The following is a 20,370-nucleotide window of genomic DNA, read 5'->3' as shown; positions in this document are numbered from 1 at the left end:
CCAGCCATGATGTCTGATGTCACCTAGTGGTAGCATGTATACTGTATATAGCATGGGAGATAGTATAGGGATGTTATTGGGATCTCAGTACCTGGGGCACAGGACAGGTACAGGTGTGTATAACCTGCATAGCAGTGGTAGACCCGGCCATGATGTCTGATGTCACCCAGTGGTAGCATGTATACTGCATATAGCATGGGAGATAGCATAGGGATGTTATTGGGATCTCAGTACCTGGAGCACAGGACAGGTACAGGTGTGTATAACCTGCATAGCAGTGGTAGACCCGGCCATGACGTCTGATGTCACCCAGTGGTAGCATGTATACTGCATATAACATGGGAGATAGTATAGGGGTGTTATTGGGATCTCAGTACCTGGGGCACAGGACAGGTACAGGTGTGTATAACCTGCATAGCAGTGGTAGACCCGGCCATGATGTCTGATGTCACCCAGTGGTAGCATGTATACTGCATATAGCATGGGAGATAGTATAGGGATGTTATTGGGATCTCAGTACCTGGAGCACAGGACAGGTACAGGTGTGTATAACCTGCATAGCAGTGGTAGACCCGGCCATGACGCCAGATGTCACCCAGTGGTAGCATGTATACTGCATATAACATGGGAGATAGTATAGGGATGTTATTGGGATCTCAGTACCTGGGGCGCAGGACAGGTACAGGTGTGTATAACCTGCATAGCAGTGGTAGACCCGGCCATGACGTCTGATGTCACCCAGTGGTAGCATGTATACTGCATATAGCATGGGAGATAGTATAGGGGTGTTATTGGGATCTCAGTACCTGGGGCACAGGACAGGTACAGGTGTGTATAACCTGCATAGCAGTGGTAGACCCGGCCATGACGTCTGATGTCACCTAGTGGTAGCATGTATACTGCATATAGCATGGGAGATAGTATAGGGGTGTTATTGGGATCTCAGTACCTGGGGCACAGGACAGGTACAGGTGTGTATAACCTGCATAGCAGTGGTAGACCCGGCCATGATGTCTGATGTCACCTAGTGGTAGCATGTATACTACATATAGCATGGGAGATAGTATAGGGATGTTATTGGGATCTCAGTACCTGGGGCACAGGACAGGTACAGGTGTGTATAACCTGCATAGCAGTGGTAGACCCGGCCATGATGTCTGATGTCACCCAGTGGTAGCATGTATACTGCATATAGCATGGGAGATAGTATAGGGATGTTATTGGGATCTCAGTACCTGGGGCACAGGACAGGTACAGGTGTGTATAACCTGCATAGCAGTGGTAGACCCGGCCATGACGTCTGATGTCACCTAGTGGTAGCATGTATACTGCATATAGCATGGGAGATAGTATAGGGTGTTATTGGGATCTCAGTACCTGGGGCACAGGACAGGTACAGGTGTGTATAACCTACATAGCAGTGGTAGACCCGGCCATGACGTCTGATGTCACCCAGTGGTAGCATGTATACTGCATATAGCATGGGAGATAGTATAGGGGTGTTATTGGGATCTCAGTACCTGGGGCACAGGACAGGTACAGGTGTGTATAACCTGCATAGCAGTGGTAGACCCGGCCATGACGTCTGATGTCACCTAGTGGTAGCATGTATACTGTATATAGCATGGGAGATAGTATAGGGATGTTATTGGGATCTCAGTACCTGGGGCACAGGACAGGTACAGGTGTGTATAACCTGCATAGCAGTGGTAGACCCGGCCATGACGTCTGATGTCACCCAGTGGTAGCATGTATACTGCATATAGCATGGGAGATAGTATAGGGGTGTTATTGGGATCTCAGTACCTGGAGCACAGGACAGGTACAGGTGTGTATAACCTGCATAGCAGTGGTAGACCCGGCCATGATGTCTGATGTCACCTAGTGGTAGCATGTATACTGCATATAACATGGGAGATAGTATAGGGATGTTATTGGGATCTCAGTACCTGGAGCACAGGACAGGTACAGGTGTGTATAACCTGCATAGCAGTGGTAGACCCGGCCATGATGTCTGATGTCACCCAGTGGTAGCATGTATACTGTATATAGCATGGGAGATAGTATAGGGATCTCAGTACCTGGGGCACAGGACAGGTACAGGTGTGTATAACCTGCATAGCAGTGGTAGACCCGGCCATGATGTCTGATGTCACCCAGTGGTAGCATGTATACTGCATATAGCATGGGAGATAGTATAGGGGTGTTATTGGGATCTCAGTACCTGGAGCACAGGACAGGTACAGGTGTGTATAACCTGCATAGCAGTGGTAGACCCAGCCATGATGTCTGATGTCACCCAGTGGTAGCATGTATACTGTATATAGCATGGGAGATAGTATAGGGATGTTATTGGGATCTCAGTACCTGGGGCACAGGACAGGTACAGGTGTGTATAACCTGCATAGTAGTGGTAGACCCGGTCCTGACGTCTGATGTCACCCAGTGGTAGCATGTATACTGCATATAGCATGGGAGATAGTATAGGGTGTTATTGGGATCTCAGTACCTGGGGCGCAGGACAGGTACAGGTGTGTATAACCTGCATAGCAGTGGTAGATCCGGCCATGATGTCTGATGTCACCCAGTGGTAGCATGTATACTGCATATAGCATGGGAGATAGTATAGGGATGTTATTGGGATCTCAGTACCTGGAGCACAGGACAGGTACAGGTGTGTATAACCTGCATAGCAGTGGTAGACCCGGCCATGACGTCTGATGTCACCCAGTGGTAGCATGTATACTACATATAGCATGGGAGATAGTATAGGGGTGTTATTGGGATCTCAGTACCTGGAGCACAGGACAGGTACAGGTGTGTATCACCTGTATAGCAGTGGTAGACCCGGCCATGACGTCTGATGTCACCCAGTGGTAGCATGTATACTGCATATAGCATGGGAGATAGTATAGGGGTGTTATTGGGATCTCAGTACCTGGGGCACAGGACAGGTACAGGTGTGTATAACCTGCATAGCAGTGGTAGACCCGGCCATGATGTCTGATGTCACCCAGTGGTAGCATGTATACTGTATATAGCATGGGAGATAGTATAGGGGTGTTATTGGGATCTCAGTACCTGGAGCACAGGACAGGTACAGGTGTGTATCACCTGTATAGCAGTGGTAGACCCGGCCATTATGTCTGATGTCACCCAGTGGTAGCATGTATACTGCATATAGCATGGGAGATAGTATAGGGATGTTATTGGGATCTCAGTACCTGGGGCACAGGACAGGTACAGGTGTGTATAACCTGCATAGCAGTGGTAGACCCGGCCATGACGTCTGATGTCACCCAATGATAGCATCCGTACCATACCGAGAGATACGGTCACCTCTGCCTCCTGCTATTTGATCATTAAGCACAAGCACCATTCAAATGGTGATTTCTAATTTACTAAGCGGCCGCACGAAATGTGGCTGATAATAAGCGGGATACGGCCGCTAATTGCTGGAGGCCATCATATCAGTCAGATCCGCGCAGACTGCTGTTTTAAAAAAATCAGGGAACAAAACAAATAGGGTTTCCCTGTATTTTTTAAAACCAGCACCAGGCCCAAGGGCTGGTCCTGGATCCCAAAATAGGGGGGACAAAATGAGTAGGGGTCCCCCGTATTTTGTAAACCAGCACCAAGCCCAACCAGCCAGCAGGGTAATGCCACAGCCGGGGGATGGGAAGGGACTTTTTATACAAATATTAACCCCCAAAGCATTAACCCCCTGGGAAAGTGGGGACCCCCCAATGAAAGGCACCCCCCCTCCAAAATTTACCGGCACATGCTGAAGCCTGGGGCTGTCCTTGGTGGCCCTGGACGGTGGCCACCAGGCTGATAAATATGTAAAAATAGAAAGTATTGGGTTCTGCTGTGGAAGCCTCGTCCATCCGCATACTGGGACTTGGAGATCCACGTATTCGTATTCTTAGTAACTCACCTGCCGGAACTTGGCGCGTGCTTCTTTCTCCTTCATACGACCATGAGATACCAGGTAATCAAACACTTCACCTAGGGGAGAGAGGGGTATGTGAGTGGTGAGAGAGAGCAGACGAGAGGGAGGAAAGAGAGGGAGGGGAGAGTAACGGGTGTTATACAGAGAGATGGAGGGGAGAGAGGGAGGGGAGAGTAACGGGTGTTATACAGAGAGATGGAGGGGAGAAAGGGGGAGAGAGTAAGGGGTGAGTGACAGGTGTTATATAAAAAAAGAGACAGACAGGGAGGGGAGTGAGGCAGGGGGTGAGTGACGGGTGTGTGTGTGTGTGTGTGTGTGAGAGAGAGGATCTGCGAGTGACAGGTGTTCTATACAGAGAGACAAAGCGAGAGAGAGCAGGGGACGGGGGAATGACGGTTGATATACAAAGAGAGAAAGAGAGGGAGGGTGAGTGATGGGTATGTATAGATAGATAGATAGATAGATAGATAGATAGAGTATATGTGAGTGACAGGTGAAAGAGAGAGGGTCGGCAGGCGGTGAGTGAGGGGTGTTATATGCTGGGGGGGGGGACAGGCAATGTTATATGCTGGGGCAGGGTGTGAGTGAGGGGTGTTATATGCTGGGTGGGGCAGTCAATGTTATATGCTGGGGCAGGCGGTGAGTGAGGGGTGTTATATGCTGGGTGGGGAGGGGGGGGCAGGCAATGTTATATGCTGGGGCAGGGTGTGAGTGAGGATTGTTATATACTGGGTGGGGGGGGCAGGCAATGTTATATGCTGGGGCAGGCGGTGAGTGAGGGGTGTTATATGCTGGGTGGGGGGGGGCAGGCAATGTTATATGCTAGGCCGGGTTTGAGTGAGGGGTGTTATATGCTGGGTGGGGGGGGGGGCAGGCAATGTTATATGCTGGGGCAGGGTGTGAGTGAGGGGTGTTATATGCTGGGTGGGGGGGGGGGCAGGCAATGTTATATGCTGGGGCAGGCGGTGAGTGAGGGGTGTTATATGCTGGGTGGGGAGGGGGGGCAGGCAATGTTCTATGCTGGGGCAGGCGGTGAGTGAGGGGTGTTATATGCTGGGTGGGGAGGGGGGGCAGGCAATGTTATATGCTGGGGCAGGCGGTGAGTGAGGGGTGTTATATGCTGGGTGGGGAGGGGGGGCAGGCAATGTTATATGCTGGGGCAGGCGGTGAGTGAGGGGTGTTATATGCTGGGTGGGGAGGGGGGGCAGGCAATGTTATATGCTGGGGCAGGCGGTGAGTGAGGGGTGTTATATGCTGGGTGGGGGGGGGGTAGGCAATGTTATATGCTGGGGCAGGCGGTGAGTGAGGGGTGTTATATGCTGGGGGGGGGCAGGCAATGTTATATGCTGGGGCAGGGTGTGAGTGAGGGGTGTTATATGCTGGGTGGGGGGTGGTGTTATATGCTGGGGGGGGGGGGGCAGTGAGTGAGGGGTGTTATATGCTGGGTGGGGAGGGGGGGCAGGCAATGTTATATGCTGGGGCAGGCGGTGAGTGAGGGGTGTTATATGCTGGGTGGGGAGGGGGGGCAGGCAATGTTATATGCTGGGGCAGGCGGTGAGTGAGGGGTGTTATATGCTGGGTGGGGAGGGGGGGCAGGCAATGTTATATGCTGGGGCAGGCGGTGAGTGAGGGGTGTTATATGCTGGGTGGGGGGGCAGGCAATGTTATATGCTGGGGCAGGGTGTGAGTGAGGGGTGTTATATGCTGGGTGGGGGGGGGGGGCAGGCAATGTTATATGCTGGGGCAGGCGGTGAGTGAGGGGTGTTATATGCTGGGTGGGGGGGGGGTGTTATATGCTGGGGGGGGGGGCAGTGAGTGAGGGGTGTTATATGCTGGGTAGGGGGGGGGGCAGGCAATGTTATATGCTGGGGCAGGGTGTGAGTGAGGGGTGTTATATGCTGGGTGGGGGGGCAGGCAATGTTATATGCTGGGGCAGGCGGTGAGTGAGGGGTGTTATATGCTGGGTGGGGGGGGGGCAGGCAATGTTATATGCTGGGGCAGGGTGTGAGTGAGGGGTGTTATATGCTGGGTGGGGGGGGGGCAGGCAATGTTATATGCTGGGGCAGAGTGTGAGTGAGGGGTGTTATATGCTGGGTGGGGGGGGGGGGGGGGGGGCAGGCAATGTTATATGCTGGGGCAGAGTGTGAGTGAGGGGTGTTATATGCTGGGTGGGGGGGGGCAGGCAATGTTATATGCTGGGGCAGGCGGTGAGTGAGGGGTGTTATATGCTGGGTGGGGGGGGGGGGGCAGGCAATGTTATATGCTGGGGCAGGGTGTGAGAGTGAGGGGTGTTATATGCTGGGTGGGGGGGGGGGGGGTGTTATATGCTGGGGGGGGCAGTAAGTGAGGGGTGTCCTACACAGAGTGGCAGGAGCCACATCTGGGGGCACAGGGCACGTTACCTCCACTGGCATACTCCATTATCAGGTATAGCGTCTTCTCCGTCTCTATCACCTCAAACAGTTTAACTGTGGGAGAGAAAGATCATCAGCAATGGGGTGACTTGGGGGAGCCCACACATTACACCCATCATGTCCTCACCAATATTCGGGTGGTTCAGTCCTTTCATGATTCGTACTTCACGGAAGAGCTGGAAAAAAAATAATGAAAAGGAAATTTTTGTTTTGAAATGATCCAAAGATTACAGAATATTCTGGAAATCCCAGCAACATAAATTCTGCAGACTAAGTCCTCTGTGCCCGCCCGGGGTAATCCATGCCACCACCTATCCCGGCACCAGGAATGGCGCTTACACGTGAGTATGAGATGACGCTGCTGATGGGCTGCTGGACCGCAAGCTACGATTGGCTTGCAAGCCACCACAAGATTTCAAAATAGCTGCGGACCTGCTCTGAGTCTGAATAGAGCCGAGTAACCCACCGCTCCCTGCCCGGCTGCCACCGCTCCCTGCCCGGCTGCCACCGCTCCCTGCCCGGCATATTGCCCCTCACCACCACCTTTAAGCAGCTGCGATGTATCGCATCCGATTCCCAGAGAGTCCCTTTACATGTGATAAATGGCAGTTACTGATGAATCCCCTTATTGGCCAGGTGTGTGATAACTATGACAGCGAGGGCACACCCGGTCACATGAACGCATTACAGGACTTAGGGACAGGAAGGGACGCAGGCTTATACAGGCCATGGCATATGCAGTTTGTGTGGACACTGCACCCCAACATGTCCTGACCGTAATCCATCTATTACACCCAATACACAGGACACTGCACCCCAACATGTCCTGACCATAATACATCTACTACACCCAATACACAGGACACTGCACCCCAACATGTCCTGACCATAATCCATCTATTACACCCAATACACAGGACACTGCACCCCAACATGTCCTGACCGTAATCCATCTATTACACAGGACACTGCACCCCAACATGTCCTGACCGTAATCCATCTATTACACCCAATACACAGGACACTGCACCCCAACATGTCCTGACCATAATCCATCTATTACACAGGACACTGCACCCCAACATGTCCTGACCATAATACATCTACTACACCCAATACACAGGACACTGCACCCCAACATGTCCTGACTATAATACATCTACTACACCCAATACACAGGACACTGCACCCAAACATGTCCTGACCATAATCCATCTATTACACAGGACACTGCACCCCAACATGTCCTGACCATAATCCATCTATTACACAGGACACTGCACCCCAACATGTCCTGACCGTAATCCATCTATTACACAGGACACTGTACCCCAACATGTCCTGACCATAATCCATCTATTACACAGGACACTGCACCCCAACATGTCCTGACCATAATTCATCTATTACACAGGACACTGCACCCCAACATGTCCTGACCATAATTCATCTATTACACAGGACACTGCACCCCAACATGTCCTGACCGTAATCCATCTATTACACCCAATACACAGGACACTGCACCCCAACATGTCCTGACCATAATACATCTACTACACCCAATACACAGGACACTGCACCCCAACATGTCCTGACCATAATCCATCTATTACACCCAATACACAGGACACTGCACCCCAACATGTCCTGACCGTAATCCATCTATTACACAGGACACTGCACCCCAACATGTCCTGACCGTAATCCATCTATTACACCCAATACACAGGACACTGCACCCCAACATGTCCTGACCATAATCCATCTATTACACAGGACACTGCACCCCAACATGTCCTGACCATAATACATCTACTACACCCAATACACAGGACACTGCACCCCAACATGTCCTGACTATAATACATCTACTACACCCAATACACAGGACACTGCACCCCAACATGTCCTGACCATAATCCATCTATTACACAGGACACTGCACCCCAACATGTCCTGACCATAATCCATCTATTACACAGGACACTGCACCCCAACATGTCCTGACCGTAATCCATCTATTACACAGGACACTGTACCCCAACATGTCCTGACCATAATCCATCTATTACACAGGACACTGCACCCCAACATGTCCTGACCATAATCCATCTATTACACCCAATACACAGGACACTGCACCCCAACATGTCCTGACCGTAATCCATCTATTACACAGGACACTGCACCCCAACATGTCCTGACCATAATCCATCTATTACACCCAATACACAGGACACTGCACCCCAACATGTCCTGACCATAATCCATCTATTACACAGGACACTGCACCCCAACATGTCCTGACCATAATCCATCTATTACACAGGACACTGCACCCCAACATGTCCTGACCGTAATCCATCTATTACACAGGACACTGTACCCCAACATGTCCTGACCATAATCCATCTATTACACAGGACACTGCACCCCAACATGTCCTGACCATAATCCATCTATTACACCCAATACACAGGACACTGCACCCCAACATGTCCTGACCGTAATCCATCTATTACACAGGACACTGTACCCCAACATGTCCTGACCATAATCCATCTATTACACAGGACACTGCACCCCAACATGTCCTGACCATAATCCATCTATTACACCCAATACACAGGACACTGCACCCCAACATGTCCTGACCGTAATCCATCTATTACACAGGACACTGCACCCCAACATGTCCTGACCATAATCCATCTATTACACCCAATACACAGGACACTGCACCCAAACATGTCCTGACCATAATCCATCTATTACACAGGACACTGCACCCCAACATGTCCTGACCATAATCCATCTATTACACAGGACACTGCACCCCAACATGTCCTGACCGTAATCCATCTATTACACAGGACACTGTACCCCAACATGTCCTGACCATAATCCATCTATTACACAGGACACTGCACCCCAACATGTCCTGACCATAATCCATCTATTACACCCAATACACAGGACACTGCACCCCAACATGTCCTGACCGTAATCCATCTATTACACAGGACACTGCACCCAAACATGTCCTGACCGTAATCCATCTATTACAACCAATACACAGGACACTGCACCCCAACATGTCCTGACCATAATCCATCTATTACACAGGACACTGCACCCCAACATGTCCTGACCATAATCCATCTATTACACAGGACACTGCACCCCAACATGTCCTGACCGTAATCCATCTATTACACAGGACACTGTACCCCAACATGTCCTGACCATAATCCATCTATTACACAGGACACTGCACCCCAACATGTCCTGACCATAATCCATCTATTACACCCAATACACAGGACACTGCACCCCAACATGTCCTGACCGTAATCCATCTATTACACAGGACACTGCACCCCAACATGTCCTGACCATAATCCATCTATTACACCCAATACACAGGACACTGCACCCAAACATGTCCTGACCGTAATCCATCTATTACAACCAATACACAGGACACTGCACCCCAACATGTCCTGACCATAATCCATCTATTACACAGGACACTGCACCCCAACATGTCCTGACCATAATCCATCTATTACACAGGACACTGCACCCCAACATGTCCTGACCATAATCCATCTATTACACAGGACACTGCACCCCAACATGTCCTGACCATAATCCATCTATTACACAGGACACTGCACCCCAACATGTCCTGACCATAATCCATCTATTACACAGGACACTGCACCCCAACATGTCCTGACCATAATCCATCTATTACACAGGACACTGCACCCCAACATGTCCTGACCATAATCCATCTATTACACAGGACACTGCACCCCAACATGTCCTGACCATAATACATCTATTACACCCAATACACTGCACCCCAACATGTCCTGACCATAATACATCTATTACACCCAATACACAGGACACTGCACCCCAACATGTCCTGACCGTAATCCATCTATTACACCCAATACACAGGACACTGCACCCCAACATGTCCTGACCGTAATCCATCTATTACACAGGACACTGCACCCCAACATGTCCTGACCATAATCCATCTATTACACAGGACACTGCACCCCAACATGTCCTGACCATAATCCATCTATTACACAGGACACTGCACCCCAACATGTCCTGACCGTAATCCATCTATTACACAGGACACTGCACCCCAACATGTCCTGACCATAATCCATCTATTACACAGGACACTGCACCCCAACATGTCCTGACCATAATCCATCTATTACACAGGACACTGCACCCCAACATGTCCTGACCATAATCCATCTATTACACAGGACACTGCACCCCAACATGTCCTGACCGTAATCCATCTATTACACAGGACACTGCACCCCAACATGTCCTGACCGTAATCCATCTATTACACAGGACACTGCACCCCAACATGTCCTGACCATAATCCATCTATTACACAGGACACTGCACCCAAACATGTCCTGACCGTAATCCATCTATTACACAGGACACTGCACCCCAACATGTCCTGACCGTAATCCATCTATTACACAGGACACTGCACCCCAACATGTCCTGACCGTAATCCATCTATTACACAGGACACTGCACCCAAACATGTCCTGACCGTAATCCATCTATTACACAGGACACTGCACCCCAACATGTCCTGACCGTAATCCATCTATTACACAGGACACTGCACCCCAACATGTCCTGACCGTAATCCATCTATTACACAGGACACTGCACCCCAACATGTCCTGACCATAATCCATCTATTACACAGGACACTGCACCCCAACATGTCCTGACCATAATCCATCTATTACACAGGACACTGCACCCCAACATGTCCTGACCATAATCCATCTATTACACCCAATACACTGCACCCCAACATGTCCTGACCGTAATCCATCTATTACACAGGACACTGCACCCCAACATGTCCTGACCATAATCCATCTATTACACAGGACACTGCACCCCAACATGTCCTGACAATAATCCATCTATTACACAGGACACTGTACCCCAACATGTCCTGACCGTAATCCATCTATTACACAGGACACTGTACCCCAACATGTCCTGACCGTAATCCATCTACTACACGCAATACACAGGACACTGCACCCCAACATGTCCTGACCATAATCCATCTATTACACCCAATACACTGCACCCCAACATGTCCTGACCGTAATCCATCTATTACACAGGACACTGCACCCAAACATGTCCTGACCATAATCCATCTATTACACCCAATACACAGGACACTGCACCCCAACATGTCCTGACCATAATCCATCTATTACAACCTATACACAGGACACTGCACCCCAACATGTCCTGACCATAATACATCTATTACACCCAATACACAGGACACTGCACCCCAACATGTCCTGACCGTAATCCATCTATTACACCCAATACACAGGACACTGCACCCCAACATGTCCTGACCGTAATCCATCTATTACACAGGACACTGCACCCCAACATGTCCTGACCGTAATCCATCTATTACACCCAATACACAGGACACTGCACCCCAACATGTCCTGACCATAATACATCTATTACACCCAATACACAGGACACTGCACCCCAACATGTCCTGACCGTAATCCATCTATTACACAGGACACTGCACCCCAACATGTCCTGACCATAATCCATCTATTACACAGGACACTGCACCCCAACATGTCCTGACCATAATCCATCTATTACACAGGACACTGCACCCCAACATGTCCTGACCATAATCCATCTATTACACAGGACACTGCACCCCAACATGTCCTGACCGTAATCCATCTATTACACAGGACACTGCACCCCAACATGTCCTGACCGTAATCCATCTATTACACAGGACACTGCACCCCAACATGTCCTGACCATAATCCATCTATTACACAGGACACTGCACCCCAACATGTCCTGACCATAATCCATCTATTACACAGGACACTGCACCCCAACATGTCCTGACCATAATCCATCTATTACACCCAATACACTGCACCCCAACATGTCCTGACCGTAATCCATCTATTACACAGGACACTGCACCCCAACATGTCCTGACCATAATCCATCTATTACACAGGACACTGCACCCCAACATGTCCTGACAATAATCCATCTATTACACAGGACACTGTACCCCAACATGTCCTGACCGTAATCCATCTATTACACAGGACACTGTACCCCAACATGTCCTGACCGTAATCCATCTACTACACGCAATACACAGGACACTGCACCCCAACATGTCCTGACCATACTCCATCTATTACACCCAATACACTGCACCCCAACATGTCCTGACCGTAATCCATCTATTACACAGGACACTGCACCCAAACATGTCCTGACCACAATCCATCTATTACACCCAATACACAGGACACTGCACCCCAACATGTCCTGACCATAATCCATCTATTACAACCTATACACAGGACACTGCACCCCAACATGTCCTGACCATAATACATCTATTACACCCAATACACAGGACACTGCACCCCAACATGTCCTGACCGTAATCCATCTATTACACCCAATACACAGGACACTGCACCCCAACATGTCCTGACCGTAATCCATCTATTACACAGGACACTGCACCCCAACATGTCCTGACCGTAATCCATCTATTACACCCAATACACAGGACACTGCACCCCAACATGTCCTGACCATAATCCATCTATTACACCCAATACACAGGACACTGCACCCCAACATGTCCTGACCGTAATCCATCTATTACACCCAATACACAGGACACTGCACCCCAACATGTCCTGACCGTAATCCATCTATTACACAGGACACTGCACCCCAACATGTCCTGACCATAATCCATCTATTACACAGGACACTGCACCCCAACATGTCCTGACCATAATCCATCTATTACACAGGACACTGCACCCCAACATGTCCTGACCATAATCCATCTATTACACAGGACACTGCACCCCAACATGTCCTGACCGTAATCCATCTACTACAACCTATACACAGGACACTGCACCCCAACATGTCCTGACCATAATCCATCTATTACACCCAATACACCGCACCCCAACATGTCCTGACCGTAATACATCTATTACACAGGACACTGCACCCCAACATGTCCTGACCGTAATACATCTATTACACAGGACACTGCACCCCAACATGTCCTGACCATAATCCATCTATTACACAGGACACCGCACCCCAACATGTCCTGACCATAATACATCTATTACACCCAATACACAGGACACTGCACCCCAACATGTCCTGACCGTAATCCATCTATTACACCCAATACACAGGACACTGCACCCCAACATGTCCTGACCGTAATCCATCTATTACACAGGACACTGCACCCCAACATGTCCTGACCATAATCCATCTATTACACAGGACACTGCACCCCAACATGTCCTGACCATAATCCATCTATTACACAGGACACTGCACCCCAACATGTCCTGACCATAATCCATCTATTACACAGGACACTGCACCCCAACATGTCCTGACCGTAATCCATCTACTACAACCTATACACAGGACACTGCACCCCAACATGTCCTGACCATAATCCATCTATTACACCCAATACACCGCACCCCAACATGTCCTGACCGTAATACATCTATTACACAGGACACTGCACCCCAACATGTCCTGACCATAATCCATCTATTACACAGGACACCGCACCCCAACATGTCCTGACCATAATCCATCTATTACACAGGACACCGCACCCCAAAATGTTCTGACCATAATCCATCTAGGAGCAACAGAACACGAGGACATGCACTGAAACTAGAGGGAGGAAGATTCATGGGAAATGTGAGGAAGAATTTTTTCACAGAAAGAGTAGTAGATAAGTGGAATAGCCTACCATCAGAGGTGGTAGACGCCATCAGAGGTGGTAGACGCAAATACAGTAGTACAGTAGTAGGTGGTAGACGCAAATACAGTAGTACAACCTATACACAGGACACTGCACCCCAACATATCCTGACCGTAATCCATCTATTACACAGGACACTGCACCCCAACATGTCCTGACCGTAATCCATCAACTACAACCTATACACAGGACACTGCACCCCAACATGTCCTGACCATAATCCATATATTACACCCAATACACTGCACCCCAACATGTCCTGACCGTAATACACCTCATATTATAGACAGTAACACCCATAACGCATCATACTGTATATAGCAGACAGTACTGCAGATTACACCTCATATTATAGACAGTAACGCCCATGACGCATCATACTGTATATAGCAGACAGTACTGCAGATTACACCTCATATCATAGACAGTAACGCCCATGACGCATCATACTGTATACAGCAGACAGTACTGCAGATTACACCTCATATCATAGACCGTAACGCCCATGACGCATCATACTGTATATAGCAGACAGTACTGCAGATTACACCTCATATTATAGACAGTAACGCCCATGACGCATCATACTGTATATAGCAGACAGTACTGCAGATTACACCTCATATTATAGACAGTAACGCCCATGACGCATCATACTGTATATAGCAGACAGTACTGCAGATTACACCTCATATCATAGACCGTAACACCCATGACGCATCATACTGTATATAGCAGACAGTACTGCAGATTACACCTCATATTATAGACAGTAACATCCATGACGCATCATACTGTATATAGCAGACAGTACTGCAGATTACACTTCATATTATAGACAGTAACATCCATGACGCATCATACTGTATATAGCAGACAGTACTGCAGATTACACCTCATATCATAGACAGTAACGCCCATGACGCATCATACTGTATATAGCAGACAGTACTGCAGATTACACCTCATATTATAGACAGTAACATCCATGACGCATCATACTGTATACAGCAGACAGTACTGCAGATTACACTTCATATTATAGACAGTAACGCCCATGACGCATCATACTGTATACAGCAGACAGTACTGCAGATTACACCTCATATTATAGACAGTAACGCCCATGACGCATCATACTGTATATAGCAGACAGTACTGCAGATTACACTTCATATTATAGACAGTAACGCCCATGACGCATCATACTGTATATAGCAGACAGTACTGCAGATTACACCTCATATTATAGACAGTAACGCCCATGACGCATCATACTGTATATAGCAGACAGTACTGCAGATTACACCTCATATCATAGACAGTAACACCCATGACGCATCATACTGTATATAGCAGACAGTACTGCAGATTACACCTCATATTATAGACAGTAACATCCATGACGCATCATACTGTATATAGCAGACAGTACTGCAGATTACACTTCATATTATAGACAGTAACATCCATGACGCATCATACTGTATACAGCAGACAGTACTGCAGATTACACCTCATATCATAGACCGTAACGCCCATGACGCATCATACTGTATATAGCAGACAGTACTGCAGATTACACCTCATATCATAGACCGTAACGCCCATGACGCATCATACTGTATATAGCAGACAGTACTGCAGATTACACCTCATATCATAGACCGTAACACCAATGACGCATCATACTGTATACAGCAGACAGTACTGCAGATTACACCTCATATCATAGACCGTAACACCAATGACGCATCATACTGTATACAGCAGACAGTACTGCAGATTATACCTTATATTATAGACTTTTTAGGAGAAGGTTGTCCAGGTATGGAATTATATTTATCTCCGCCATTACCTTGGTGAAGATGCGTGGAGCGGTGGACAGACCAAAGGGCAGGACCGGATTAACAATGGGCCTGATGGAGCTACAGCTCCAGGCCCACTCTCCAAATAGGCCCATTTGTAGCTGAGGGCCAGGGCTTTCCAACGAGCCCAGTGTTGCTAGCCCTCCGGGAACCGGAGATACCGCCAGGCAAACCTGGAACGTTTTACCCATAGGATAACATGGGACCTGCTAATTCCGACCTCCACCCGGTTCCAATAGCTGCCAGATACCCCTCCGGCATCACAGAAGCTCGAGGTTGATCTCAGTCAAACCCAAATCGCTGGGTCCGTATGGGTTCATTGGTTCTAGAGATATTGCGGGTAAACCATTTTTTTATTTTTTATTTCTGGCTGTTCATGTTTTGAAATCGTTCAAAGCCTACATGTAAATGGGTCAGTTGGTTCTGAAGATATAGCTGGTTGTTTAAAGGGGGCGGGGTGGTTTTCTCTCCCCCTCACACCAGAAAATGCAGGGACTAGGCTGGTGTAAAAGGGGCCAGTCCGGGAATGTCCCTACACAATCCTGGGACCATATTTCTGGGTAAGTCCCTGAATTTTCTGGTGTGAGAGGGGTATCATTTTAAATAGTCATGCAGTGCTCTGAATACAGCCGGGCAGCCCCCTGCTCTCTGCCCGGCTTTCAATGGCTGTAATTTCTTCCATGGCGGCTGCTGTCCCCCAGTTACCGCGAGCATGTATTCCCCCTTGGCAATGAGCATGTAATCCCACATGGCAACGAGCATGGAACCCCTGGCAATGAACATGGAACCCCTGGCAATGAACATGGAACCCCTGGCAATGAACATGTAGGTAAGCAACACTTATGTAGCATAATTTTTAATAGGCATTATGGTGTTTGGCATAATACGTAATGGAGATTATGGCGTGAGGCTTAACATGTAATGGGCATTATGGTGTAAATTTTTAATGCGCGCCTTTGGCGCGCAATGCCCCTATTTATAAAGCATATTGTGCATTATTGCTCAATCTGTTTGGTATAGTGCAGGCATGTCCAAACTATGGCCCTCCAGCTGTTGTGAAACTACAAGTCCCATCATGCATTGCCACAGTTTTGCTATTAGGGAATGCTAAAACTATGTCAAGGCATGCTGGGACGTGTAATTTCACAACAGCTGGAGGGCCACTGTTTGAACATACCTGGTATAGTGTGTATTTTGGCTCAATCCATGTGGCAAAATGTGAATTTTGCCTTAATCTGTGTGACATAACGTGAATTTTTACTCAATCTGTGTGCCATAGTGTGAATTTTGGCTCAATCGGTGTGAATTTTGGCTCATTCCATGTGGTATAATGTGTAAGAGGCAAGTACAGTATAAGGGAGTTACTATTGTGTTGCATGATTTGTATAAGGGGTATATGGTTTGGTAAACTTAGCTGACCACATTAAAGGTGCTGAAATGTTGTCTACCAAGTTTTGGCTTTCAGTATTTTATTTATGACTGGAGTGCCGCCTCACCCCGCAAGTATCTTAGGACATCGGTATCCTGCGGGTGCACCTTTGGAGTGCACCCTCCAATATATCTCCCAGCATTTTTCTTATGACAGCCCTCTGCCTTTTCCAGGCATATAATTAGTTGAAAGTATTTACACAAATAGTTTAACATCAATTGTGGGAAAACTATTTGAAGGATTTTTAAGGGATGGTATCCAGGAATATTTAGATCATCACCGTCTACTCAGTACTAACCAACATGGGTTCGTGAAAAATCGTTCATGCCAAACTAAGCTACTAGGGTTCTATGAAGAGGTTAGCAAAAACCTCGATAATGGAAATGCTGTAGATGTGATTTTCCTAGATTTCGCTAAAGCATTTGATACTGTCCCACACAAGAGATTGATTAATAAAATGGAGAACCTGGGATTGGGTGAAAATATCTGCAGATGGGTAGGGAATTGGCTATGTAATAGAGAACAAAGAGTGGTTGTGAATGGTGCCGTATCAGATATGATACCGGTACTAAGTGGAGTGCCCCAGGGTTCGGTTTTTGGGCCCGTTTTGTTTAACATTTTTATTAACGATATTGGGATAGGGTTACTCAGCAATGTATCCATCTTTGCGGACGATACAAAACTTAGCAAAGTCATCAAATCATCAGAAGATGTCACCATGCTTCAAAATGATCTTGCAATTCTAGACGAGTGGGCAAAAAAATGGAAGATGAGGTTCAATGTAGATAAATGTAAGGTTATGCACCTTGGGAGACACAACCAGTGTGCAAGTTATAACCTTAGCGGAGAGGAACTGGGTAATTCCATACTTTAAAAGGATCTTGGAGTCCAAATAGACAGCAAACTAGGATGTAGTGCCCATTGTAATGTAGCTACAAAAAAGGCCAACAAAATTCTGGCATGTATTAAGAGGGGAATGGAAACTAGGGACTCAAGGGTTATTATGCCACTATATAAAGCAATGGTGAGACCTCACCACTAATGACAGTGACACACCAGACAGGAAGGCGAGGGGGACACTAATGACAGTGACACACCAGACAGCAAGGCGAGGGGGACACTAATGACAGTGACACACCAGACAGCAAGGCGAGGGGGACACTATTGACAGTGACACACCAGACAGCAAGGCGAGGGGGACACTATTGACAGTGACACACCAGACAGCAAGGCGAGGGGGACACTGATGACAGTGACACACCAGACAGGAAGGCGAGGGGGACACTGATGACAGTGACACACCAGACAGCAAGGCGAGGGGGACACTGATGACAGTGACACACCAGACAGCAAGGCGAGGGGGACACTGATGACAGTGACACACCAGACAGCAAGGCGAGGGGGACACTGATGACAGTGACACACCAGACAGCAAGGCGAGGGGGACACTGATGACAGTGACACACCAGACAGGAAGGCGAGGGGGACACTGATGACAGTGACACACCAGACAGGAAGGCGAGGGGGACACTGATGACAGTGACACACCAGACAGGAAGGCGAGGGGGACACTGATGACAGTGACACACCAGACAGGAAGGCGAGGGGGACACTAATGACAGTGACACACCAGACAGGAAGGCGAGGGGGACACTAATGACAGTGACACACCAGACAGGAAGGCGATGGGGACACTAATGACAGTGACACACCAGACAAGAGGGCGAGGGGGACACTAATGACAGTGACACACCAGACAAGAAGGTGAGGGGGACACTAATGACAGTGACACACCAGACAGGAAGGCGAGGGGGACACTAATGACAGTGACATGAAGGATATACAACTGACAGCAGGTCAGGTAATTGCCGCCCTGCCACAGTCTCCTCCCGCCCCCCTACAGGGCTGCGCACATGGGTAAAACCGTAAGCAATCGCTCACCATCGAATGGTTTTCCCATTGACGAGTAAGTCTTGGCCAGTGCTGCGATCACCGTGGGAGATGGAGTGGGGCCAGGCAATGCTCCCAGAAAACGGAGAGGTTCCATCTATAAATGTACCCCCACCTCCCCGGCTATCAACTGCAAACAGGCAGCGATTGCTAGCCATCACTGTCCTCATTCACAAGGGGACCCCACACATGTGCACTGTCCTCATTCACAAGGGGACCCCACACATGTGCACGGTCCTCATTCACAAGGGGACCCCACACATGACCACTGTCCTCATTCACAAAGGGACCCCACACATGACCACTGTCCTCATTCACAAGGGGACCCCACACATGTGCACTGTCCTCATTCACAAGGGGACCCCACACATGACCACTGTCCTCATTCACAAGGGGACCCCACACATGTGCACGGTCCTCATTCACACGGGGACCCCACACATGTGCACGGTCCTCATTCACACGGGGACCCCACACATGTGCACGGTCCTCATTCACAAGGTGACCCCACACATGTGCACTGTCCTCATTCACAAGGGGACCCCACACATGACCACTGTCCTCATTCACAAGGGGACCCCAGACATGGCCACTGTCCTCATTCACAAGGGGACCCCACACATGACCACTGTCCTCATTCACAAGGGGACCCCACACATGTGCACGGTCCTCATTCACAAGGGGACCCCACACATGTGCACGGTCCTCATTCACAAGGGGACCCCACACATGTGCACGGTCCTCATTCACAAGGGGACCCCAGACATGGCCACTGTCCTCATTCACAAAGGGACCCCACACATGACCACTGTCCTCAT

General features: G+C 48.7%; 1 protein-coding gene across 2 annotated transcripts in view; it reads right to left on the bottom strand.

Annotated features, from left to right (window-relative positions):
* Nucleotides 1-20,370, bottom strand: part of MARK4 (microtubule affinity regulating kinase 4) — a 141,796-nt gene that overhangs the window by 107,665 nt on the left and 13,761 nt on the right. For both annotated transcript variants that reach the window (XM_083160428.1, XM_083160429.1), the window contains exons 4-6: nucleotides 6,494-6,542; nucleotides 6,355-6,420; nucleotides 3,938-4,008 (exon numbers count right to left, since the gene is read on the bottom strand). In XM_083160428.1, the coding sequence (XP_083016554.1) occupies nucleotides 3,938-4,008; nucleotides 6,355-6,420; nucleotides 6,494-6,542 (186 nt within the window). The remainder of the gene's footprint in view (nucleotides 1-3,937; nucleotides 4,009-6,354; nucleotides 6,421-6,493; nucleotides 6,543-20,370) is intronic.

Source organism: Crinia signifera, chromosome 9 (assembly GCF_055691185.1).
Source record: "Crinia signifera chromosome 9, ASM5569118v1, whole genome shotgun sequence".
In the NCBI taxonomy this organism is placed as follows: Eukaryota; Metazoa; Chordata; class Amphibia; order Anura; family Myobatrachidae; genus Crinia; species Crinia signifera.
This window is presented reverse-complemented; position numbering and strand designations above follow the sequence as displayed.